This window comes from Pipistrellus kuhlii, unplaced genomic scaffold (genome assembly GCF_014108245.1).
Source record: "Pipistrellus kuhlii isolate mPipKuh1 unplaced genomic scaffold, mPipKuh1.p scaffold_m20_p_9, whole genome shotgun sequence".
NCBI lineage: Eukaryota > Metazoa > Chordata > Mammalia > Chiroptera > Vespertilionidae > Pipistrellus > Pipistrellus kuhlii.
This window is the reverse complement of record NW_023425595.1, coordinates 25,668,046-25,695,177: the sequence shown is the minus strand read 5'-3', so window position 1 is coordinate 25,695,177 and position 27,132 is coordinate 25,668,046. Positions and strand designations below refer to the sequence as shown.

The following is a 27,132-nucleotide window of genomic DNA, read 5'->3' as shown; positions in this document are numbered from 1 at the left end:
TTGAGAAAAGACAATTTTCTGACTATTGAAGCAATTGAAGAAATTATCGGTGACAAGTTTGAAGGATTCAATTACATTTAAAATAACCCGCCTTTTATATATATATAAAAATATGAAGAAAATCAACAAAACTAAAAGGTAGAAAGAAAGGCAACAGCTTAGGGAAATAGTTGCAATAAACATAACAGCTATTAACTTAATATCCAGACACTTTGGGGAGTTTTATATAAATCTTAAAGATTTCATTGGACAGATGTTCAAAGGATATGAGTAGATAATTCACACAAGAAAAACATTCACTGTAAACAAATCCCAGAGAGGTAATTGAATACATTCAAGTTAAAACAACTATGGGTTACCATATCACACCTATTACATTATCAAAAATAAATAAAAGTGTAAAACATAACATGGGCAGGGCTTCGTGGAAACAGATATATTCATACATTGCAGAAGGTATTATATCTTTTTTCCTCCTGGAAAACAAAGTGATGGTATGTAAAATAGGACACAAAAGTGATCCTTGCCCAGCTGTGTGGCTCAGTAGTTGATCATCGATCCATGAACCAGGAGGTCACAGTTGAATCCCAATCAGGACACATGCCTGGGTTTGGGCTTGATCCCTAATAGGGGGCATGCAGGAGGCAACTGATCAATGATTCTCTCTCAGTGTTGATGTTTCTATCCCTCTCTCCCTCTCCGTTTCTCTCTGAAATCAATAAAAACATATTTAAACAAACAACAAAAAAGCAATCCTTTACTTTAACCCAAACAATTCCACTTTTGGAAATTTCAAGGAAAAGAATATAGATAGTTTTACCTGCAGTTAAACAACCCAAATTACCAATAATTGTGTAACTTAAATACATTATAATAGTCAAGGATAAGTATGTTATCACTAAAATATCAAATATGTCCACTTTGTAAGTATTAGGGAAGATGTATTTTGAAATGTTAAGTGACAAAAATACAAGGGAACTCTATGGCAGTAATGATTGTGGTCATGTAAAAGCTAGTTTTGTCTAATTGTAAGGATCAATAAGAGTCTAAATGGTACAATTCATTGGTTTCCTATGATAAAAATTCTGTGATTTCTGCTTCCTTGTTTCATTATTCTTGATTTCTGACATTATACATGTAGCCCAGTTTTATAAAAATGAGAAAGTCAGAACATGCCTCTAATTCCCTACGGTGTGTAGATTGTCCCATAGCTGAATGCTGGATGCTTTACCTCCATATGGTATGGGCAGTTACTTTCAGTATGGCATTGTTCTCACCAGCTGGGGAACCCTCTGTCTCCTCTCTCTCCTAAAAGTGCCCATGAATGCCCAACCACCTGCTTCTAACAGGTGATAAGGTTCCATGAGCTACTCAAATCCTCAACTGTAGCAGTTTATACTCGTGTGAAATGGCTTCATTTCCAACTATTAAGGATCACTAGAATTATACCCCTCCCACAACTGCAGGGAGAAGCCGATACAATCTCTAGTGTATATTTTGTATGGTATTTTTTAAAGCTTCAAATGCTAATCTCAAAAATAGGAGGTGGAGAGGGGGGAGAGTTCCTTGTTCAAATGTGAAACTTGCCAGCACCTTACCCCGATCCCTCCTGTAACCGTGCAGCCATTAAGAACTGGTGTGCATCGACTCTGGGCTCTGGCACACCTCATGTGCCCAGCAAGATGCCAGGGGCCAGAATGCACAGCCAGGGTCCCAGGCTGTTTGTGTTTATTGGCTTCGTCTGGGAAATCCAGGTCCCACTGGTGTCTTGCTCCCATGGGCAGCAGCTCCCAGAAAGGCAAATACTAAGCACTTGCACGCAGATCCTTTGAGAGTGTCTGTGGAATTGCACCCTTCATCTTCTGTGTGACCTTGAGCAAAGCACTGGACACCTGAATTCTCATGGTAGAAAACACCGGGGAGCGGAGCCTGAGGACAGTGTGTGTGAGCGCTCTGTGTTCAGTCATTAGCTCTGGAAGTAGATACCCTGTATGTTATTAAAACTTATAAAAGGCAAAAACAGAAAGGAAGGATAGAAACTCTGTAGGGTTCCAGTTACCCATCCTAGAGATCACTCCCATTGTTGGGGAATGAACACAAATTGTTTGTGTGGGGCTTTTCCTTAAAAAACACACACATAATACACATTTATAACCTTACAGTCCTGTAGGTTAGAAGTCTGACATGGGACTCACTGGACATAAGTCAGTCTCACCAGGGCTGTGTGTCTTTCTGGAGCCTCTTGGGGAGAATCCCGTCTCGCCTTTCCCATCCTTTTCCGGAGGCTGTCGCCACTGCTTTGCTTGGGGCCCCTTTCTCCGTCTTCTAAACCAACATCATCTCCTCTCTCTTTGATTCTGACTCACCTGGATTCTGACTCACCATCTCTTTGGAGTGACCCAAAAGGTTCCCTTTTCTGCACCCTTCTCAGGAAAGGAATTGGGTGATTCTGCACCCAACTGGATAATTCAGGACACTCTTCCCCCATTTTAAGATCGTTCTTAGTCACATCTGCAAAATCCCTTGTGCTGTGTGAGATTACACAGTCACAGGTCCTAGAAATGAAGAAATGGACATCTTTGAAGGGCCATTATTCTGGCTACTATAGCTGAGGTACTAAGTCCCCTTTTCTCCCATTTTATTTTATTTTTAAATTACAGTTGACATACAACATTATATTAGTTTGAGGTACACAACATAGTGATCAGACATTATATAACTTACAAAGTGATCTACTTGATAAGTCTAGTTAGTACCTACCTGACCCCAATACATAGTTATTATATTATTCACTATATTCCTTAAGCTGTGCTTTATATCCCTATGACTGTATTATAACTGCTAATTTGTAATGCTTTTTAATCTCCTCACCTCTGTCAAGTACGGGGATCAAGTGCTGTATTAGGGTCAAGTGATGATGCTGTTGAGTCTAAAACAACCTCAGGTCAAGTTGGATCCTGGACACTGAGGAGGACCAAGTTAAAGATGAAGGTCAGAAGGTTCCAATCATGGGAATGGGATGGGGTGCAGCATCTGGGGAACAGGGTGGGCAAGACATTGCTCCTCATGAAAGCAGACTCATATGCTGCCTCTTTGGCATCATCTCCACAGATGTCAATTGGGCGTTACTCCATAGTTTTCTAGGAGTGACCCAAAAGGTTCCCTTTCCTGCTCCCTTCACTCCCCCAGCCAGCTTCTCTGAATCAATGTGGGGTGAAATTTAGCCAAGAAACTGTATCAGAATTTTGATGAGAGGAGGGAACAATATGTAATGGAAAATTATATTCAGTATATTACAGTTGCTTTAATATACTAAAAAGATGATGTTTAATTTGCTTTGAAATGTCAGATCTCAATAAACTAATTTTTATGGTTAGCAAAAGGAACATAGATTCAGAATCGTCCATCATGAATACCATTTGTGGCCTGTCTTCTAAGCAGCCTCCCCTGGCTTTCCGTGAGGAACTCCCCTCATTGGCTCACTGTTGCTCCTTTCCCTAGGACTGCAGATTCCATTGTCTCTCTTCCAGTGGATACGTTATAATTCCCAGCTAGACCCATAGTTCTCTATGGAGGCATGTTTCCCCACTCCTACCCTCCCTGGGGCACATTAAGCAATGTTCTGGAGACATCTGAGTTGTCATGATCAAGAGTGGATGCTCTTCAGGTTCAGTGGGGAGAGGCCAGAGATACCACTAAACTCCCTGTGATTCACAGGACGGCTCCCACAACTAAGACATAACCCAGTCCGAAGCATCAACAGTGCCTCTGTTGAGAAGTCCTAAGCTATTATAGATTGTAAGCATATTATGAGCTGATGTGATGTCTTAAGATTCTGGCAAAATAATAATCACCACTAGCTTTTAGGTATTAGCTATTTGAAGAATATGGTGTTTCTTAGATGATAAGTATAAATCAATATATATAATTTTATTGATTTCAGGGAGGAAGAGAGAGAAAGAGATAGAAACATCAATGATGAGAGAGAATCATTGATTGGCTGCCTCCTACATGCCCCACATTGGGGACTGAGCCCACAGCCCCGGGCATGTGCCCTTAACTGGAATTGAACCTGAGACCCTTCAGTCTGCAGGCTGATGCTCTATCCATTGAGCCAAACCAGCCAGGGCTACACCCCAGCTTTTGAGGCACCTTTGGAAGTCCTTACGACTTGCTCTTAGAGGAAGGATGGGTTTCCTTGCGGCTCGATGCTCATGTCCCTACCTAATGAAAGTTGATGACACGTGAGGCTAGGTGGAGATACTTTCTTCCTTCTGATATCTGGATATTTTCAGAACTTAGATAATTTTATCCTATTTACATCAAACATGCAGGTAACTCTAGACTTTTATATCTGTATTATTTCTGGGGAGGTGTAATATGATTAGGAATGACAGTAATTGACATTACATGCTTAATTAAATTTCCTTTGCTGTGAATCAAAACCTTTTAGCCCAGTCCTGCAGTGCTATTTCTAGACTTCTCTTTTACATGCTCCGATGTGGTGGGTAGCAGGTATGACATAAATTCACTTTAATAAATTCTGCATCCCATAGACTAAATGAGATAATGTGTGCAAGGTCAACTTACGGTAATGCCAGCCACATAATAATTATTAATTTTTTAAAAATGTGAGCTGTATTTGCATACTTTGTGCCTTTTAGGTATTAGCTATTTGAAGAATATGGTGTTTTTTAGATGTTAAGTATAAAGCTGATAATTATGAAAAGGCCCTGTTTTGGGTAGCATAGCAGTTACTTTCCAGATTTCTCCTTATTTTAAGTGGTCCATAGGGCTTTAGAGTAGTACCTTATCCAAAAAGGGGAAAGCACCCAAGATAGCCTCCTGCTACCACCTCCTCACACCCCCCAAGTCCCAACAATAACAATAAAAACCTCATCTGTCACTTGGAGCTGCCAGCCTGCTAGAGGGGACTGGGAAGGAGGGCTTGGGTTAGTTCCTTGAGTCTAACCCTCCCACCCTTCATTCCGGTACACAAAGTGCCTTGCCTGGCAAATGCACCGGTAGCCATTGCCAGGTTTCTGATGCTCCTGTCTCTTGAGCATCCTTGAGCCCCTCTGCAGCACTGCCTCCCAGCACGATCTGCACCTTGGCCTTTGGGGTCAGATGGAGCAGGAAGAATCCCCTGCTTGTTTGGCCATGGTGCCTCCTTCCAACCCAGAGACTCTCCCTAGGACTGATCTCAGCAGGCTGTCTTCCTCCCCACTCCAGGGGTGTGGTGATTTGGGCACAGGGTCCTGGAGGACTGACCACAGTGGTGGGCATCCCTGCCACGTTCCCCAAGATCCGGCATCTTGGGAACCAGTCCTGGGACTCCACAGGGATGCTCCACCAGAGCCCAGGTGAACTGGTCCCAGTGTCTGAGGAAACAGCCCAGCTGCTGCTGCTGGATCACATGAAACAGGCGCAGTACCGGGTCCGTCCTCCCCCTGAGAGGACTTTGCATGAAGCCAACCAGACAAGAAACCTAAAGGGCGACAATTACAAATATTCAAATTGTTTGGTTCTCATCCTTAACACATGCTGAAGATTATAAATCCATGTCTATAGTGTTCAGGTAGATGCCCTCACATTTTCATTATCTATCTGCGAGTTTAGCTCATCTCTCCAGAACAGACAGGTTCCCCACAGCAACTGAGCAAAGGCTTGAGGGCATGACATGGCTACTTTATATCCTGAGCTGCCTGGGGTCACATAACTGTGCCCACAACTGGCCTCTCCCTAAGGAGATGCTTATGACTTTGATTCTGTGGGTGGACTAAGAAATGTCACATCCCCCCAGATGACACTCACTTCTCATCAGCCCCCAGCAGTTGACTCCTTGCACCCCTGCCCCGCCTGCACCCCTGCTCAGCTCTGACAGTGACTTTAGGTGTATACCCAGACTCAGCAACAACAGACAGGCATCCAGACTTCCAGTTGCCAAGAGGCAAGAGGCAGACTCCTGCTTGCTTTGCAGCAGGTCTAGGAGTCTCATGTGGCATCATATTAAATTATATAGGCAGTCACTTGTTCTCGGCCGATGCACTGAGCTGACAGTTGTATCGAGCAGGCAGCGTTCTCCTCAGGACACAGTTGAAAGATCCTATAGCTCTGCAGCCCTCCAGACCTCTGGGAATCAGTCTGGAAGCAGAGGGGTGTGGCGGCTGCGCGGAGAGGTCGGCTCTGGGCACAAGGTACCATGACTGTGGCTGACGTCCTAGACCATGGGCTGCGGGGCACTTTGCCCTAAAGGTAGGTCAGAGCCTAGACAAAGTTGGGCATGCTACCATGGGGGTGGTTCTCTGTTGGGAGTGCCCTGGCCAGCTCCTGGCTCATTTCTGGTGTTTGGACTTCTGAAATAGTAGATGCCCCCTCCTCTTGCCTCTGAAGGTTTTTTAATATTAAACTGACCTGCATTAGCGTGTGTGTGTGTGTGTGTGTGTGTGTGTGTGATGTGTGTGATGTGTGATGTTTAGGGGTAGAGGGAGGAGATGAGGATGAAGAAATCAAGGGATGAAGGACTTACAAAAAGAACAACTCTACCTGACTTTACTGTTTGCTGTCCTGTTCCTGGTGAATCTAAGTGTTCGTTCTGAAAGTGTAGAAAGCAGCTTTTGGCCTCTGTGAGCTATTAGTCTGCGAAACGCTTTTCCTACCATGCTGGAGCCGAGAGGGTGTTGTCATTCTCATTAGTGACAGCAGTATGAACAGGGCAAATAGCTTACTTGAAGAGCTCATAGTCCGTAATGCCTAATGGGCCTTCCCAACCGCCGCCGCGCGCCCCCCCCCCCCCACAATTGTTTGGAATAAATAGATTAAGACAGGATCTGAAATGGGTTTGATTGATGTCCATGCAAGTTCTTGGCAGGGTTTTCGACTCAGTTTTCACCCAGATTAAACATGGTTTGAACATTCACATGTTTGGGTTTATGGCTGGGCTGCAGGGCCTCCCCATGGGTTTTGACAGGTTAAAGGTCACATCAGTTTGGGCTCCTTGGTCCAAGTTCTGAGAAGACTGCCATCAGTAAAGGAGTAGGAAGGCTAGACGTGAGCAACTTGCAGGCATACAGGCGCCTGAGGGATGGCCTTGGAGAGCTCAACTAGTTCCCCCGAAGATGTGGAGGGGAGACCTGGACCTCAGTGCACTTGGGTCAACAGTGCTTTCATCACAGATCAACAGCCCGCTCCCAGTTGATGAATGAATGCACCCCACATTCATTCATTTGCACTCTCTGAGAAAGCATTTGTGTGGAAGGTCCCAGACAGAGAGAACAGCAATTCTTGGGGGAAATGAGGAGACTTTGAGGGTTTGATGTGGCTACTTTATGTCCAGAGCTGCCTGGGGTCACATAGCTGTTTGACCCCTGGAAGGCTGCTGAGCAGAGCTGGTGTTTACCCTTTGGTGATTGGGGGGCGGGGGGGGGGGGGGTGTGCGTGGAGCAGAGGCTGAGGCAAGGAAGGTGCTGAGAGGGTCCTGGCGGCTGCTGATAAGCGTTTCATTGTTTTATTTACATCTCTGTGGAGACCAAGGGAAAGCAGTGTTTTCCCCAATATTTTCTAGTTACTTATGTGTCTCTATCTTTAGATAAATCGCCACTTAATTTATTTTAGCATTGTGCCTTAGGGATTTTTGATAGACTTATGGATTTTTATAATGAAATCATTATATGTTAAGACTATTAATCTAGGCTTGCCACATGGGCTGCTTTGTTTTTTTTCCAGATCAACCTTGTTTTTACTTACTTGCCTGGATCTGTCTCCTTATTTTACAAAACAAGCTTGTGGGTTTCTTCTCCCCACATCCAGAATCTAGTTGTGAAGTACCATGAAAAAAAAACACACACACAAAAAACACAACTACAAGAACCTCTCCCTATATACAGTGTCTAACATATACAAAAGCAGAAAAAATAGTGTCACACACCCTCAATCAACCCTCACCCACTTAAACACAATGATTAATCTGTGGTCGATCTTATTTCACGTATCTGTCCCATCTGACCCTCAGCCTCTGCCAGTACATTCTTTTGCAGTGAATTCCAGACATATTATTTCAGTATATATATATTTTAGTTATAGCTCTTAAAGATATGGATTCTTTTAAGAAACACAATTTTATGACATGCAGACAAAATTTAATAATTCCTTAACATCTTCAGCTATTCTGTCTCATAATTCTGATGGGTTCATTTATTATTTTTACAGCTTGTTGGAATCAAGATCAAACTAAGGCCTGGGCATTGCAACTCGTTGACATTCTCTCAGATCTCTTTTATTTCTTGAGAAATATTTATGGAAGAAACCTATAGAGTTTCCCACAGTCTAGATTTTGCTAGCTGTACATTGATCATGTCAGATAACATGCCCCTCTGACCCCTGAAAAATTGGTAGGTATAGCTGGCCCTGATGGTGTTGTGTCATTTGGGGGAGTGGGGGCAAGGGAGTCATTATGTCTGATTTTCTGTCTCCCATTTGTGAGAAGCCATTGGTGATCATTGCCTGGATATGTTAATTCATTAGGATTTCCAAATGGTTATATATCTGATTCATGTATTTCATTGTTATATATTATCTATAATGATTTCAAAAGATAAACTTTCCTTTATAAGTATTTGGTCAGCCACAGGTACCTTTGATTGAGAAAGATAGGCTAAATGTTAGATTATTTCCCCTTTATTTACCACTTCTCAAAATGAGTGGTTTTCTTAGCATCCTTCAGAGGTGATGAGAGAGGTGTTGTTTTGTTTTTCTGGTATCATTATTAACTCATGGGTTTAAATATATCTGCTGTGTTTCAAGATAGTGCAGATATTGTCCTTATTGGTGCTCAAAGTTTTCTGGTTTGGGCCCATGAAAATCTTTTTGATATGACCCTACCTAGTAGAAATTCATGACTTATTGGTTTCTGGCAATAAGCTGTTCCAGGCTCATCTAGTATATTTTCTGCCTCTGATCTAGAACCAGCCATTTCTCCAAAGAGCCCTGCTTCCTTTAAGTTGAAAATGGCATTATTATTTAGGGCCCACAGTCAGGCGCTATGGATAGTGAGCACCACTTTTTCCCACCTCTGAAAATTCTTCTAAACCACAGTCACCACTATCAACAGCATCACCACCCATTGAAACCACCACTGCCATCCCCCCACTGCCATCACCATCCAGGACCCATCTTCCAGTTTCCATGACAGCTATCATATAGCCCTTCTCCCACCCTCCTGGGCCCTTTCAGAATGCCACTTGCTCCAAAATGTCCTGCTTGGTAAAGCATTTCATCAGCCTTTTACTTTTCTATCTTTTCATCATCTGTCTCTTGTCATCTGTTTGAAACCCAAGACAAGGGGATAGATCATAATTTCTTAATGTCTCCTCCAACTTCGTTTTAGAGCTCTGTTGGCTTGCCAAAGTCATTCTTGTTGCATTAGATCATCTCTGAGCAGTCCCTCCCTCCCCGGGTGCTGATACACATGACTAAGGCACGCATTGGGAAACGTGGGGAAGGGTAGAATGACAGATACTGAAGCTTACTTAGGCTTGTCCTACTAGGCTGGCCGGTGTGTGTGTGTGTGTGTGTGTTGTGATCAGCGCTTCATTATAACCCTATGAGCTAAGTATTATGATTTCCACTCTAGAAGGGAAGGAAAGTCAAATAGGAGGTTGGACTGGGATTCATCCAAAATCTCCCTTGGGTTGGCCAGAGCCCAGGCCAGCACAGACAGCCTTATCTGGAGTAGGTCCATCCCAGGAAGACTTCTGCTTAGATGAGTCCACTGGGGAGCCTTTGCCAGCCGTCCTACAAACGTGCAGAGCCCTGCTTTTCTTATCCTTCAGTGGCTCTTGTTTGCTTTCAGGATGAAATCCACACTTGGTCTGTTCTGGCCCTCGGCTTACCTCTGACACCCTTCAGACTCATTCCTCTACCACAGTCTTCCTGAAAGCATGCCTGTTCTCACATCTCACGATCTTTTGTATGTCTTCCTCCCTCTTCACCTGGTGAGCTACTCTTCTAAGAGGCAAAGGAAGTGTCTCCTCTGAGAAGTCCTCCCTGATTTCCATTTCCTGAAGCATTAAGTGATACTGCTTTGGCTTCCATAGGATACTCTGCTGTACACTGGGACTGGGTCTCTCACTCATCCCTTTGATCCCAGGACACAGGACCAGGCCTGGCCCAGGGAATACTGTTGAATGCATACAAAAGCAAATGAGTGAGTGTGTGTGTGTGTGTGTTACCAGCTACCGCACACCTTGCTCACATGGTAAAAATGTTATCTTCTTTGAAATAAGTCCGCCCAGTTTCTGGTGGCCTCTGTCACTCCCTGCTCCTGTGGTGCCCATCTATTTTTGTCCATAAGTTAAATTATACTCTGGGCCTGAAAGACGCAATGGGAACGAGGCCCCAGCACATTGCCTTGCACATAGTCAAGACTCAGTAATTATCCGGGGAATGGAATCAAATGGAAGACTGTACAAAGGCAGCTACAGTCAAGTGTCAAGCTTGCAATCAGCGGGACGCCAGACAGGCAGTTAAAGCATCTCTGATTTACTACAATTTCTTTAATAGGTTCTCAGTACAGATTTGCTGTCAACAAGGATTGTTGGTTTTAGAAAAACAAAAACAGGGAGCTGCCGTGGCTCTTGCGGGCACGACTGACAACGTTTTGCCGCGTCTAGTGTGACAGTCCCCATGTTGGGACAGGACTTGGTCATTGTGCTGAGGACATCGAAATGATAAGCAGAAATGCTTCCAATGAAATGTCCCAGACCCCCACGCTCAGAACCAGATGTGTCTGTGCTCTCTGAGCTCTCCCGGGCTGCCTCCAGTCCCTTATCCTCTTCCTGAAGCCCAGACCTGCCCGCGTTTGATGCCTGGCTCTGCTCTGGAAGGTAGAGCTGTTTGTTGGCTGTGTGGCGTGCTCAGGGGCCAGCACGACCACACCATTCACTGATCCAGTTAGTGAGCATCAAGCACGTGTTGTGGGGTGCGTGCTGCCGAGCAGAGGTGGGCAAGGCCTCCGTTCTCCTGGAGCTCCAGAATAATGGAGGACACGGGTGTTCTTTAGATAGACACACAGATGTATAGTGACAAACGGGAGTGAGAAGGAGAGAGGAACAGAGACCTAGCCACAGAAGGGCCTGGCACCACCATCTCCATGAAGCCCTCCCTGGCCCCTCCTGGCAGCGCAAGGCTAGCTGCGGCTCCCTCGTCACTGGAGCCATGCCTGTGTTGGCCCTCAGCCCACTGGGACTCCGGGTGTATGTGACTTATTTCCCAGGGCAAGGGTTAGTTCTTTCCTAGAATAATGCATGCCATACAGCAGGTGCTCAATCAGCGCTCAAGGGTGGGAGGAAGGGAAAGAGCATATTTTACAAGTCTCCATCCCATCAGATGCAGGAGGCATGGACTTCTTGAGACGCTATGATCATGATGGTGTGAGGATAACCTGGTCCCAAAGCTTCAGCTCTGTCCCCGAGACGCCTTCTTCTTGTAGATGATGAGGAATGAACAGAAACCCTCAGCCCAGGGCCTTGCCTGTGGCTGGTCACCTCCCTACTCCTGACTTTAGAGATCATGCTCTCATGGGAGCAACCTGCCCACCCACCACTACCTAAGCTCCTCTTAAACTGGACCTGAGCAAGTCAGGAGCAAGACTCACGTCCTGCTTCATCTCCGAGTCTCCAGCCTAGGCACATGTCTGTTTTGAATGGCATTGACCTAGGGTCATAATGTGAAGAATAGGATTCTGCAGGGCATCCATTCTTGTGTGCTTTATCCATGATGAAGACTATATTCCCCTTCCAGATTGGTTGCTATGTATGCTTTAACTACCACCTGCTCTCCTGGGATGTCTCTCCTAGGGGGAGTAGGAGGCAGGGTCCTGGTGCCCTGAATCTCTAAGTGAACAGCAGATGCATCTGTACTGCATGTCACATTCCCCAGCCACCTCTTGTTTTAGCCCGACTGTGGTAGACAGTTTGGTACGCACAGCAGGTTGCTACCTGAACCTGGCACCTCTACTTCACTATGGCTTTGGCTTCCAAAAACCTCTCAGCTGTTACCCAGGGAAGCCTGGAAGTATAATACAAAGAGGCAACATCCTGTGGTAACCTCAACTAACGGGGAGAGCTCCTGGGGAAATCACAGTTCTCCATAGAGCCCACATGGCGTAGGAGGCTCGGTGGCCCCTAGGTGGCCAGTTCAGTGACATGCACCCCTTTCGATGGCTTTTCCTATGATCTGTCACTTCCCCTCACCCTTTTCCCAGGGATTTCTTCTGCTTTCAAAAGACTCTAAACTAAGATACCAGGGAAAAGAGATGGCTGTTAGAATTATCTTCTAGGAAAGTTTTCAGAGTCCAGAAAAGAATCTTAAACTTTTCTTAAACTTCCTAGACTATAGCTTTCTTATCCATGAAAGAGAGAAGGTCCTGTGGTCTACTCCAGTCCCCAGGGGCCCCACATTCTGCGCTAGCTGGTCTCGTTGCCTGGGCTCCCACTCACCCTTCATAGCTGGCTGATGACTCAACCATCCAGAGTTAACCACCTCCCCCAAAACTGGAAACCACCTAAATGTCCCCGAGTTAAAGAACGGTTAAGTAGCATATGCGTGTACCTTCAAAAGATGTTGGGGAAGTGATACTTTTGATGGCATAAGAAAAGCTAATGAGATTATATAATACAATAAAAGTAGGCCATCTATATAATAAAAGCCTAAGCTACCGTTATGGTGGAATGACCAGAACGACTGGTCACTATGATGCACACTGACTACCAGGGGGCAGACACTCAATGCTGCCCCTGGTAGTCAGTGCGCCAACTCCTACGGTGGCACATCCACATCATTTTCTGCTTAAGGAGGAGCAGCCCTTTAAAACCAAGAAAACGGCCCAGCCAGTGTTGCTCAGTGGTTGAGCGTCGACCTTTGAACCAGGAGGTTACGTGCAATTCCCGGTCAGGGCACGTGCCTGGATTGCAGGCTGGACCTCTAGTGTGAAACGTGTAGGTGGCAACTGACTAATAATTCTCTCTCATCATTGATAATTCTATCTCTCCTCCCTTCCTCTCTGAAATAAATTAAAAATTTTTAATTTATTTAAAGAATATAACCAATGAAACAATTTAAAGAGATAACAGGACATGGCAGAGCAAAAGACAAAGAAGGGTGATGTGTTTGGTGATGGACGCTCTGTGCTGTGCAGTGTTGTAGTTAAACTCCCATGGCTTCCTTGAGACCTCCACCGATGCTCTAATTCAGACCGTCTTGATTGCTCAAAGAGCCAATGATGCATCCACCTCCCTCCATACTTACTTTCAATTGGAGGGCAGCTGAATTACATGTTCGGCTGAACAATGAATAAATGTTAAGGAGCCATTTGCTTGGCAGCCTTCCAAGTCTACAGAGGCTATAAAGCTGACCAAGATAAAGAGGCTCATGGAAACGATAAGACTTCAGGACTGTAGATCCCCCTGTCAGCTCCCATCACAACACCAGCCTCTAAGTTCCCTTTTTTTGGCTGCCCTCCAAGGGCCGGATGTCAGACCCTGGTGACTAAACAGCTGTGTCAAGTAGAGCGGAGTACAGCGAGACCCTGACAGTCCTCTGAGGCCACCACGAGCTGGCTCCCACGTTTCCCTGGTGCTTTGTGTTACGGCTGCTAAAATAAGTATCCTTTTAGTTAAAAGTAATAAAACTCTGGGTCTAAAGGCTGGGATGGAGAGGGTTGGGATTTTGCATTTCTTTTGGCAATCTCACAGAGAAAAAGTGAACCCACATGTTGTAGGCAAGAGTGAGTTTTGAGAACAGAACCTGTCCCACTAACCAGGAAAGCTGTTATAGGCAGAATAATGGGCCCCCAAAGATGTCCAGGTCCCAATCCCTGGAATCTGTGAATATGTTAACTTACATGGGTTAAATTTGGGTTGCTTACCAGCTAACTGTAAAATAGGGAAATTATCCTGGATTATTCAAGTGGCCCGGTGTACTTATAGGGTGCTTAAAAGTGGAAGAGGAGGTCAGAATAATGCAGTGTGAAAAGAATTTGACACTTTCCCCTACCCCATTACTGGCTTGAAGATGGAGGAAGGGGCTACAAGCCAAGGAGTACAGGTGGCCTTTAAAAGCTATAATAGAAAAGGCAAGAAAATGGATCATCCCCTAGAGCCCGCAGAAAGGAACATAGCCCTGCCAACACCTTAATTTAGCCCAGTGAGACCCACGTTGGACTTTTAACCTGTGGAACCATAAGGATAATAAATCTGTGTTGTTTCAAGCCACTGAGTGTGTGGTAATTTGTTACTACAGCAATAGAAAACTAACACAAAAAGCCCATCAGGGGCCATGAGTAGACATTGTTTCCAGAGAAGTGATTCCTGTACTAGTGGGACAAACACCCTCTTGGGAAAGCAGAAATGACTCTGCCAGACAGGCATCCCTAAGCTATGGAGAAGCTCTAGCTTCTCATCTCAGCCCTGGAATCAAACAAACAAAAAAACATGCACTTCTTTCTGAAAACCTAGCTTCTCACTTGGAAATGAGTACAGCTTGCACTGTAGGGCCTTTAAATGGTCTTTGTGCCTTGCCTCTTGTGCAAATGCTTCCATAGGGCTCAGCAAAATTTGAATAAATTACCATTGTCTCCTAGTCATGGGAAGGCACATGTATGTTCCATAAAGTCATGTGCCTCTCCCAGTGAACACTATATTTGGTTGGAAAAATAGAAAATTTGTGTTGGTTTTTAAAAAAAAATAAAGTATTTTTGTAATAGTTTTAGATTTACAGGAAAATTGCAAGGATGGTACAGATGCCCTATACCAGTTTTCCTCTTATGAATGTTTTCCATTAATATGTACATTTGTTATACAGTTCATGAACCAGAATTGATATATTATTTCTTTAGTTTGTTTTTTTTGTTTGTTTTACCTAATGTCCTTTTTCTGTTCCAGCGTCCCATATTACACTTAGCCATCACATCTCCTTAGACTCCTCTTGATGTGACATTTTCTCAGATTTCCCTTGTTTGTGATGATCTTGAAAGTTTTGAAGAGTACTAAGCAAGTATTTCTTAGGTTGTTCCTCTACTAGAATTTGATGCTGTTCTCATGATTAGCATAGGGTTATGGGTTTAGGGAAGGAAGAGCACAGAAGTAAGTGCTGTAATCAACATATCACCTCAAATCCCACGATTTATCGTTGTAGTGTTTGTCAGGTTTCTCCACTGTAAAGATGCTCTTGTTCCCCCTTTTATGTTGTTCTCTGTGGAAGGAAGCCACGATGCAGATGCCACATTTGAGGAGTGTGGGGGTCATGTTTTTCTTCTTAAAGGGCTCAGGATTTACATAAATTATTTGGAATTCTACAAAGGAGATACCCTCTATTTATTCATTTAATTGGGAATTCGATCCCTGAACGAATAATAATCTGGCCACTCAGTGTATATCCAATATAATAAAAGGCTAATATGCAAATTGTCCCCTTGACCAGGAGTTTGACCAGCAGGTAGGCTGGCCAACCACCCCTGTCCCCTCTCCCTGACTAGGCTGGCCAGACCCCACCCATGCACGAATTAATGCACGAGACCTCTAATATGAGTGGCCAGATTATTATTATCCTTATCCAACAGTGAGAAACCTAGTTTCTACCATCTACCAACCATTTAACTAGAGTACAGTGCTTATGTGCTGTTCCTTTTGCCTTTGGTCACAGACTCCATTCATTTCCAATTATGCTTATTTGCCATCTATACATCTTCTTTGGTGACGTGTTTGGTCAAAGCTCTTGCCCATTTTGTAGTTGAGGTGTATTCTTACTGTTCCATTTTTAGAATGTTTGTATTTTGCATACAACTCTTTTATCAGATATGTGTTTGTAAATATTTTCTCCCAGTCTATGGCTAGTCTTTTTATCCTCCTAACAATATCTTTTGCAGGGTAGAAATGTTAATGAAGTCCAGCTTACCAATTTTTCTATGATGGATTGTCTTTTTGATGTTGTAGGTAAAAACTCATCACCAGACCCTAAATCACATAGATTTCTCTTATGCTTTCTTTTTCCTAGAAATATTTTAATATTGCTTTATACTTAAGTCTGTGACCATTTTGATTTAAATTTTATGAAAAGTGTATGGTTTCTGTCTAGATTTATTTTCTTTCAGATGGACTCCCAATTGTTCTAGCACCATATGTTGATAAGACTATTCTTTCAGCATTGAATAGCCTTTGCTCCTTTATCAAAGATCAGTTGAATATATTTAGGTTTATTTCTGGGTTCTCTATTCTGCTCCATTTATCTATGTGTCTATTCATTCACCAATGCTGTCTCTAAATAACTGTAGTTTTACATTAAGTCTTGAAGGCTGGTAGTGTCTGTCCTCCAACTTTGATATCCTTCAATATTGTGTTGACAACTCTGGGTATTTTGCCTGTTTGTATAAACATTAGAATCAGTTTGTCAATATTCAAAAATATGTGATTTTGACTGGGGTTGCACTGAATCTATAGGTGAGGTTGACTAGAATTAACATCTTAATATTTTATACCTTCCAATCCATGAATACTGAATGTCTCTCCACTTAATCTAGATCTTCTTTGATTTTTTTCATCAGAGTTTTATAATTTTATGCTATAATTATCCTTGTTTATATTTTGTTAGATTTATATCTAATTATTGCATTTTTGGGGTGCTACCATAAATGAAATTGTTTTTAATTTCTAATTCCAATTATTCATTTCTGGTGCATAGGAAAATAATTGACTTTGTATATTAGTCAACCTTGCCATAATTGCTTATTACTTACAGGAGTCTGGGTTTTTTGTTCTGTTTTGTTTTGGTCAATTTTTTGGTATTTTCTATGTAGACAGTCATTTAGTCTACAAACAAAAATGGTTTTATATCTTCTTCCCCAATCTTTTATTTTCTTCTCTTGCATTCTTATACTAGCTGGAATTAAATTTTTTGTATTTTTAATTTTTTTGTTAATCCTCACCTGAGGATATTTTTTCCATTGATTTTTAGAGAGAATGGAAGGGAGGTGAGGGACAGGGCAAAATATCACATGAGAGAAACAAATCGATTGGTTACCTCCCACATACACCCCAACCAGAACTAGGGATTGAGTTTGTATCCAGAAGTGTGTGCCCTTGACTGGTATGGAAACTGGGACCCTTCAGTCTTCTGGCCAATACTCTTATCCATTGAGCTATACAGGCTAGGGCCCTAGCTAGAATTTTTAGTATGATTTTTCATGGACATGGTGAGCAGAGATATCTTTGCCTTGTTTCCAATTTTAGGGTTAAACATTCAGTTTCTCACCATTTATTACCATGTTAATAATAAAAACTGTAGGTTTTAAAAAATACATATAGAGATATTCTTTCTGGCTGATTTTTCACATGAAGAAAAATGGTTGCGTTTTGCTTACCAGACAATGTAGTTGTCTCTAAGCTTCCAAGATCTTCTGTAAGGGACCTTTGAGCCATTTAGAAAATAAGTGAGTTTTTAGTAGCTTTTAAGAGGACCAGAAATAAATTATCTGAATCCTGATAAGGATCTAGAGCAGAGTAAATATCTCACTGGGGCCCCCTTGCCCTCCCTTGCCCTGCTGTTTGTTTGTTTTGTCTGTAGACACTAGGGGCATGGTTCAAGAGTGCTGGGGAACAGATGAATTCAAAACTCTTGACACCCTGGACCCCACCTATTTACTTGCCCCTCTGTTTCTTCCTGCCCCATTTCCTCCCTACATTCCCATGTTCAGACATAACCACCACTCTTTTAACACTTGCCCTGTTTGTCTACACTTTTTTTTTTTTCCCTTACACATGATGTGCCTCTTGTGGGGCACCTGTGTCAGATGAAAATTTACATTTTTCCAAGTTCAATTCCAATGCCCCCCTTTCTGGGAATCCTTCCTGGTCTTCCCCATCCAGCATTAGCCAGCCTTGTTCCTCCGAAACTCCCATTAGCCCTCTGGCTGCATGTCTCGCACCCCTAAGTGCAGCGTCCTGTATGCTATGTTTATAGGCCTTCCTCTGCTACCTGTGAGCAGATTGAGGCAGACCCATGCCAAATCCCTACACCCTCATCCCCCTTGCTGGCACAGGGTCTGCTTTAGAGGAGAATGCCCAGAAATGTTTACAGGTTGGATGAATGAAATTATTGGCCTTGCATTCGTAGACCCTTTAATATTTTTAGAAATCTGCCCATTCTTTTCTCCATCCTTGATTTCTGCCTGGTATTCTTTGAGTCCCTCTAGGTGTTTCTGGAGTGTGAGAGATGCCTACAGCTATTCTGTTTTTCATGGAGAAAAAAAGGGGGGGGGGAAAATTATCATTCACTGCAGACCTACTGTATTCATCCACCCACTTTATCATCCTGGTGTCTCATAAATCAATTAGGGAGTTTAGGACCCAATTACCAGAAAACGCCAACTCAACCGGCTTAAACAATCAGGGAACTTATTATATTTCTTCTAACAAGACATAAAGCAAGGGTGGCTTTAGAAATGGTGGCTTAACTGTATCAAGAAAAACCCCTTCCTTCTCTCTCTCTTCTCTGCCAACTTTAACTTAATGAGTTTTCCTTTGGGCTGAGTCACCTCATGGCAACAAAATGGCTGCAGCAAATCCAGGCTTAGCATCCTGATGCAATACTGGTGAGGAGAAAGATAATTTCTCTTCCTTGGGCCTCTCCTTAAAGTGGAGGGGGGGGGGATCTAGAAGCTTCTAGAAACTTCCTCTCAAAGCTTATTTCCCAGAATTTTGCATTGCAAGACAATGCTTGAGCCATCACTGCTGAGGGAATTAAGATGATTGTGACTAGTATAAACTAACCAGGATCTCACCTAGAGACATAGGAGGGAGGGGTATATGCTGAAACAAAAGGAGTGTTCTTTCAGCAGCAGGGGAGGAAAAATAAAACAAATATTGAGGAGGAAGCCAGCAGTGTCCACTACACCCTTTTTCATAGTGAATGGGTTTAGGCCGAATTTCAGGGAGGTTCAGTCGCTTGCATACGGTCCCGTGGCTGATAAAAATAGAAGTAGGATTCAAATCCAGCTCTTTAAAACTCCAAAGCCCATTCGAGTAGTTTTTCTGCTGCACAGCTGGACCCAGAGGCAAACCTCCTTTCCCAGAAAAGCCGAAGCCCCCTTTCTGTGGTGAGCGCTTCGGGAGTGGAGGCCATCGCCCTGCTTTCCCCAGCCGACCTTCCGCTGGGCATCTAATCTGCTTATTAAGTTATGACTAATGGTGCTGCGAGACACCGGGGGCTGCACATTCAGGCCTAGTTTTAGATTGTGAGAGGAGGTTCGGCGGATAAACATCATATTCATATTCTGTGCTGAGAAAATTCAATTGCAGCTCTCTCTCTTGCAGGACTCAGGGTTGGCGAGGGGCGTCTGCTGGGTCCGGCTTGGGTTTAATAGGAATGAAACCTCCGAAGCAGGCGGGCTGTTTTGGGAAAGTGGCCGCTAATGCGGCCCCTTGGGGCGGGGGCCAGGCCTGGACCGGGCAGTTTGCATATTCACTTTTACAAACAGTTGGCTCAGAGTCAGCAGTTAATGGGATGGGAATGATGTTCCTGTACCAAATCATTTCCTGAAAAAAACATTTCCAATTGCAAACATATCTCAGCCTTTCTTCTTGGGTTTGTTTTGTCTCTGTGAGTGAATTAAAGAGGCAGGGCAGAGGGGAATATTTCTGATGGGGGATTTTTTTTTTATCTGAAATCATTTTTAACCATGATCTCCAAGTACAAGAGATCCCATTCAGACTGACGTCTAGGCATCCTGGCTGCTAATGTTGCATTTCTGGGCACACGTTAGAGGTATAAAAGTCTCCATTCTCACCAAGTGACTCTGGCTGTACAAAAGTTTTTGGGACACATGCGGCTTTTCTCTCCTTCCAAAACCTAAGCTGGAAATGCTGGCCCAGGAAAGTGTACATGTGCACACATGTACACATACGCACACATACACACATGCACACACAGGGTCAAAAATTTTGCAGGTTTTTCCTGAGGATAAACTGGAATCCTTCTTTACATCTTGTGCACTGCTTTGGCAAATTATGCTTCAACCCATAACCTGGGCAACTGAAGGGTGGTCCTAACAGTTTTGATTATTCATTTATTCCACAAGTAGTTCTTGAGTGCTCACGGCACATGAGGTATTGTTTTAAGTAATAAGAACAATGTATATTTACATAGATCTTACCAGATACCCAGAGAGTCTTTTAAATATGTTACATATATTAACTCATTTAACCTTCTCAGCAACCCTAAGAGGTAGGCAATAGTGTCGTTCCTGTTTTTCAGATAAGGAAACTCAGTATAAGAGGTTGATGAACTTGCCCAAGGTCACATAGCTAGTAAGTGATCTTGGATTTTAATCTAGGGAGTCTGGCTTCTCTTTGGGGAGCCTCACAGTGGGCAAAAAAGAAAAAATGCCAGGCTTCCCATGGCTTCTCTTCTAATGGGAGGGGTAGCTAACAGATCTGTAGCTAATAATGATTTCAGGTCATATTGAGAGCTTGAAGCAAATAAAACGTGAGAGGGTGCAGGGGGCTAATCAGAGGGGTTTCTAGGTCTTAGGATTTGGGGTTTTCTTTTGAGTATGAGAGGAAGTCTTAAAGCAGGAGAGTGTAGGGCCCGGTTTACATCTTTACATATCCATCTGGCTGTGCCATTGGAAGCAGACAGGGTAGGGCTGAGGGGGGAGATTATGCATTAGGAAGCAGTAGACCTGTTAGAAGGTGGTTCTGGTTATCCAGGTAAAAGAGAAGGATGGCCTGAACCAGATGGTGGTGGTGGTGCTGGTGAGCAGCAGTTGGAATTGGGTCCTGGTTTGGAGGTGGAGCCCACAAAACTTGCCAATATATTAGATGCAAAAGGTGAGGGGGAAATGTTGTTATAGATGACTGTTTGGGTTTGGGCTTAAACCACAGTAGATATGCTGGGGCTGCTTAGTGAGGAGGGGAAGAACAGTGTTGTGGAGGTGGGGGTGAGGGTATTGAAAATCAGATTCTCAGATTCTGTTTTGGATGGCTAAATGTGAGACCTCTGCTAATAGAACAGAAGACATCCAGTAAGCTTGTGGCTGTGTTGGGCCTAGGCAGGAGATTTAGATGCAGACATCAGCATACTATTTAGATGCATGGGATCATTTAGGACAATGCTCTCCACTCCTGTGATGATGGAAATCTACATTTGTGCTATTCAGTATGGTCATCACCAGCTACATGTGGGCCATCGAGCACTTTAAATGTGATAGGTACAACTAAGAGATTCAATTAAACATTTTTTTTCCATTTTAGAGAGGAAGGGAGAGGGAGAGGGAAATAAGGAATATCAATGATCAATGAGAGAGAATCATGCCTCCTACATGCCCCACACTGATGATTGAGCCCACAACCTGGGCATGTGCCCTGACCAGGAATTGAACTGTGACCTCCTGGTTCATAGGCCAATGCTCAACCACTGAGCCATGCCAACCGGGCAAAGAAACTAAATTTTTTAAATTCATCTGCATTGAAAGAGCCCCATGTGGCCAACCCCTCCCACACTGGACAGCACAGACCTGGGGGAGAGTGTAGGTAGAGAAGGTCCTGGCCAGTAACAGCCCGTTTCTTCTCCGTCCAGTAGGTGCAGCCTCTCCCCCACATAAAGCGTGACTTTATTTTCACTTCCCATTCTTGCACAGCAGTGCTTTTTAAGGGATGGGAATCTTGCTGCTTTGTGAGAAACAGCCTAGAAAAGAAGCAAACTGCCAGTTCTGGAGGGAATAGAAGACACTATAGAAGTTTAAGGAAACAATTCTTTGGAAAGCAAATACAACCCTGTACCTATAGGATCACTTCAGTCTTTAAGGTATCGCTTATATTTTTCATCATGTTTTATGGGGGAGAATTTTATAGGGTTAATGGGTGTCTTGTGAATTTGGAGATTCAAGACGGTGACTGGCTGATATCCCATATAAATGTCAAGGGCCCACAGCCATGGGATTAAATGCCAACCTTATAAAGCAAGTTGTGTCTCTTTGGGGTAGAGTGCCTTTGTTAGGCAATCTTGTTCTCCATCCAACTGCAACCATCAGTGAGTTTGATAATATGAAAGGACTCTTTGTAAGCGCTGCCTTGTGCTCAAGAGTTCTTGCAAGTACATACGGGCCATCGGTGAGGCCAGAGCCAATGAAAAATAAAATAAAATGGAGAGATGGGACATGGCTTCTATTAAGGTTGATTGCAGTGGCCATGTTCCTTCTTTAAGAACCTTTTGCTGACAGACACTTTCAGAGATAATGTGTTTTGTTTTGTTTTGTTTTGTTTTGTTTTGTGTGTGTATGTGTGCTTGGTTGGTAAAAAATAATTATCCGAACTGGAATTGAATAGAGGATTAAGTCACTGATTTTAGGAGAGATGGGTCTTGGGGCCCTCAGCTCCTTAGAGTTTGAAGGGGGAAGACCAGAGCCTAGGGAGGAGGCTGGACTGAGACTTTCTCACAGGAGCTGGGCGGGGTGAAGTAGGACAATCAGAAAAATACTTGAGGACGCCAAATCAGGAGAGAAAGTTGAGCCGAGGGTGGAGATGGCGTACAGCATGTAGGTAGCCTTCATGTGGTGCGCTCCTTCATCCAGTCAACAGTTGTCGGGCCCCCACAGCAAGCCCTCTGAAGGGAGGGGTGGCGGGACACAAAAGGCAGAGACTTAAGAAAGACTTCCCTGCCCACCTCACTTTCATTTATTCTGAGAGGAGGCAGAGACCTCCCAACTTCCTCTGAGGAAAGGGAATGGGGTGACAGCTGGAAGAGATGAGCTGTAAGGGACAATTCAGTCCTTCGAGCAAGGAGAGCTGGGAAATTGATTGCAGGCTGAGCCACCGCTGTAACCAAACCTGAGTGGTTTTGTTTCTCAATAGCAATATCCAACACGTTTGTCAGATCGGCAGCAGCTGTGACACGACTGTGCTTTCTTCTCCTTGCAGTGTCTGAGCTTCAGGAGGAGGGCATGAATGCCATCAACCTGCCCCTCAGCCCCATCCCCTTCGAGCTGGACCCGGAGGACACCATGCTGGGTAACTGGGTCTCTTGTTCTCTGGGGTAGCCTGATGCCTCCTAGTGGAGCCACCCCCACTGATCCCCTTTTCTTTTTAAAGAGGAGAATGAAGTGCGAACAATGGTGGATCCAAACTCACGCAGCGACCCCAAACTCCAAGAGCTGATGAAGGTAAGAAGAAATTAGGGGCTCCTGTTGTCTCCCACACAACAGGTGTCTATAGACCACCCACCGCATGTAGGCACCACTGCTGAGAGAGTAAAGTCACGTCAGTCCCTGCCTGCAGGCAGCTCATGGCCCAGTAAGTGAACATCTAAGATTTAACAAAAGTGGGACAAATACCCAATGAATTATGCTGATAGTAAGGGTCAGAGAAATTAGATCCTGGCAAATGTGAGCTTATTTGTACTATTAGGCCACACACTCCTTTCACTGCTTTTATTATCGATCCTCAAAAGCTCCTTGTGAAGTAGGAATTGGTTATCAGTCCCCATTTTACAAATGAGAAAACTGAGTCTCAGAGAAGCCAACTGGTCACAGCAGAGTGGAGGAGATGTAATTCAAACACAAATAAATGGTATTTAATGAATTACTGTGCATAATATTTGGCATGTAGGTACCCCTCAAAATGTTCGTTTCATTCCCCCTTTCAATTCCCCATCCTATTTTTTTTTTTTCTTCAACTTCTCCGATTTCAAATAAAACAAGACCAATAGGCACTGGGTGCCTCCTATAAACCCTAGTGTTGTTGCTCAGCCCCTCTAGGTGCTTCTGTGGTCTCTACATTTGGTTCTGTCATTGTAGTCATCCTATAATACTTCGCTGTCTCCTTCACTAAATACGGAGTTTCTTGGAGTTAGAGTGGTTGATTGTTTCATCATTGTACCTCAGGATCCAGCAAAGAGTTTTGACATACAGGAGAGATTAATAAATGCTGGGTGGATGGATGGAGAGGGACAGAGAAGTGAGGAACACACAGAGGGTCATAGTTAGTGGGTAAAGCTGGGTTTCAACTCCAAAGCCCATACTTGGCTCAGTACAAAGCCACACAGCCAAACACGGTGACTGTTGCTTGCCGTTAGGGAAAGGAACACTGGTATCACCAGCACTAGAAGGGCTTACGCCTGAGAATTAGCAGCCCCATTGGGGCTCACACTTGTGCATCTTCTTGTCCACACATTGAGTCATGTGGATAGCCCTGCTGCCTTCAAGATCAGAAGTTCATTTAGATTGTATGTGTCCAGGATAAGAAAGCTGGTCTGTAAGAAAATACCTTATGACTCTTCTCTTATTTTCTCTCTCTCTAGGTATTGATTGACTGGATTAATGACGTGCTGGTTGGAGAAAGAATCATTGTGAAAGACCTGGCTGAAGATTTATATGATGGGCAAGTCCTGCAGAAGCTGTTTGGTAAGAGGAGAGTTGACTGTTGCGGTGGATCTTTAATCACAGGTGGATGGACCCCCTACTCCTGGTTACAAGTTGTTCTCAATTCCCAGTGGTTCACCCGTAATGGAATAGGAATGTGTACAGTGTGAATAACAGACCAGTGGAGCCTTTAGATGTCTTCTCAAAATTGGTTCTATATGAATGAATGGCAGAGGGAGGCTCAATGACCAGATGGGGCTGCTGCCTCTTCCACTGCCACCCAGCAGTCAAGGTCCTCCACTGATTAGATGAAAAGATTTCACTATACACTGGAAAACATGGCTCACCCTCTCCACAAAACTGCATTTGTGGCGTCTGTAGGTATATTCACATGTATCTGGGTGTGTGTGATTGTCACCTATGAGTGTGTGTGTTTGAGCACGTGTGTGGGCCTCTGTGATCTATGAGTCTGTGTGTATGCATCTGTGACTTATGGGTGTGTGTGTGTGTGTGTGTTCCTGTACATGCCCTTCTCTAGATTGGGTGCAAGTGTGTGGGACTATGTGCCTGAGTGACCAGTCTCAGTGTCTGTCACCTCTGTGAAGGTGTGTATCCCTGTGTAGGTTCATGGCTATTCATGTGAAAATTAAGGCCATGGGAGAGGGAAAGGAGAATTCAGGGGTGATCTTAGTGTTGAAAAGACAAATTGAACTTGAATGAATTTGTACTTCCCCTCACTGTTCTCCATTTTTTTCTCTTGTCCAAACTTCTGCGCAGAGTTCTAGACTTTCATGCTTAATTGTCCAAGAGAAAATAATTTTTAAATTAAAGTTCTATATTTGGGGAAGAATACCGCCGAAGTGATGTTTCCTTCTCATTGTATCATATCAGGGAGGACATGATGTTAACATCTTATTATGAGTGATGTCCACCTTGATCATTTGGTTAAAGTGATGTTTGCCAGATTTCTTCACTGTAAAGTTATTGTTTTTCTCTGTAGTTAATTGATTTGGGAGGAAACAGGTTAAGACTTGCACATATCTTGTTTCTCAAACTTCTTTCACTAATTTCAATTGGTGGAGCAGGCTTGCCTCAATTAGTACTGTGGTCTAGTGAGGATTTTCTGTTTTCCTTATTCCTTCCACACTTATTAGTTGGAATTCTTCTGTAAGGAAACACTGTCCTCTATTCCCGTTATTTACAATATGTCAGTATGGACACAGGATACTTATTTTATACTATACATTATCATCCAATACCATCATTATTCATTTTTGCTGATATTCTTTCAGCTTTGACCCTTGGATGGCTCCTGCACACTTTTGACATGCTGCCTTTTTTTTTTTTTTTTTTTTTTTTAGCACTTTCTGGCATCGTAATATATACCAGGCTCATCTTCTGTTTTCCTTACTCTGGCCCTGTAATTAACCACTTCTTCAAGGAGCCCTGATTTCTTTTATTAGATATGTATTTAGAAATCAATATTTGGGCATATTAGTGAGTGGTGACCTTTTTTAAAGTACAGTTGACATACAGTATTATTAGTTTCAGATGTCCAGTATATGAGGTGATCATCCCATCTGAAATCTAGTACCCTCCTACACTATACTGTTATTCCAATATTATTGACTCTATTCCCATGATTATTTTGTAACTACCAATTTGTACTTCTTAATCCCTTTCACCTTTTTGACCCAAACCCTCTTCCATAGGGCAACCACCAATTTGTTCTCTAAGTCTGCTTCTATTTTCATTGTTTTTAGATTTTCACATATAAGTGGAATCATATGGTGCTTGTCTTTCTCTAAATTATTTTACTTTCCTTAATATCGTCTAGGTCCTTCCATGTTGTCACAAATGTAAGATTTCATGCTTTTTTATAACGGAGTAATATTCAATTGGACATACATACATATTTTGGAATAGTTTGAAAAGGATAGATATTCTTCTTTGGACGTTTGGTAAAATTTCACTTGTGAAGTCATCTGATCCAGGTCTTTGGTTTGTTGGGAGTTTTTTAAATTACTGATTGATTTTGTTATTAATTATCAGTCTGTTCAGATTGTTTCTGATTCAGTTTGGAAGCTTGTATGTTTCTAGAATTTTAACAATTTCTTTCAAATTATCCAATTTGTTGGCATATTTGTTCATAGTATTTCCTTGTAATTCTTTGTATTTCTGTGGTGTTAGTTGTCATTACTCCTCTTATTTCTGGTCTTATGTATCTGAGCCCTCCTTTCTTCTTCATGAGTCTGGCTAAAAGTTAATCAATTGTGTTTATCTTTTTGATTAACCAGCTCTTGGTTTGATTGGTCTTTTCTGTTGTTTCTTCTGACTATTTTCTTTCCTTCTGCTCTGATCTTTATTTTTTCTTTGCTTCCATTCACTTTGGGCTTTGTTTGTTATTTTTCTAGTGCCTTTTGGTGTAAGGTTAGTTTGTTAATTAAAGATGTTTATTGTTTGTGTAGGTAGGTCATCATTGCTATAAATTTCCTCCTTAGAACTACTTTCTTGATGTTCCATAGATTTTGGGTGGTTGTGTTTTCATTTTAATTTGTCTCAAGATAGCTTTTGATTTTCCCCCTTGATTTCATTTTAATTGATTTCTAGTTCCATATTATTGTAATAGGAGAGGATGTTTGCTATGACTTTAAACTTATTAAATTTATTGGGACATTTTGTGTCCTAACATGTGGTCTTTCCTGGAAAATGTTCCATATGCACTT

General features: G+C 43.1%; 1 protein-coding gene across 2 annotated transcripts in view; it reads left to right on the top strand.

Annotated features, from left to right (window-relative positions):
• The window catches only part of PARVA (parvin alpha), a 138,505-nt gene that overhangs the window by 70,581 nt on the left and 40,792 nt on the right, over nucleotides 1–27,132 (top strand). Inside the window, exons 1-4 of one of the 2 annotated variants that reach the window (XM_036426508.2) lie at nucleotides 6,213–6,255; nucleotides 22,968–23,057; nucleotides 23,139–23,209; nucleotides 24,346–24,448. In XM_036426508.2, the coding sequence (XP_036282401.1) occupies nucleotides 6,228–6,255; nucleotides 22,968–23,057; nucleotides 23,139–23,209; nucleotides 24,346–24,448 (292 nt within the window). In that variant the 5' untranslated portion in view covers nucleotides 6,213–6,227. Of the gene's footprint in view, nucleotides 1–6,212; nucleotides 6,256–22,967; nucleotides 23,058–23,138; nucleotides 23,210–24,345; nucleotides 24,449–27,132 lie in introns of those variants that run through there. The other variant, XM_036426506.2, reaches the window with a different exon arrangement.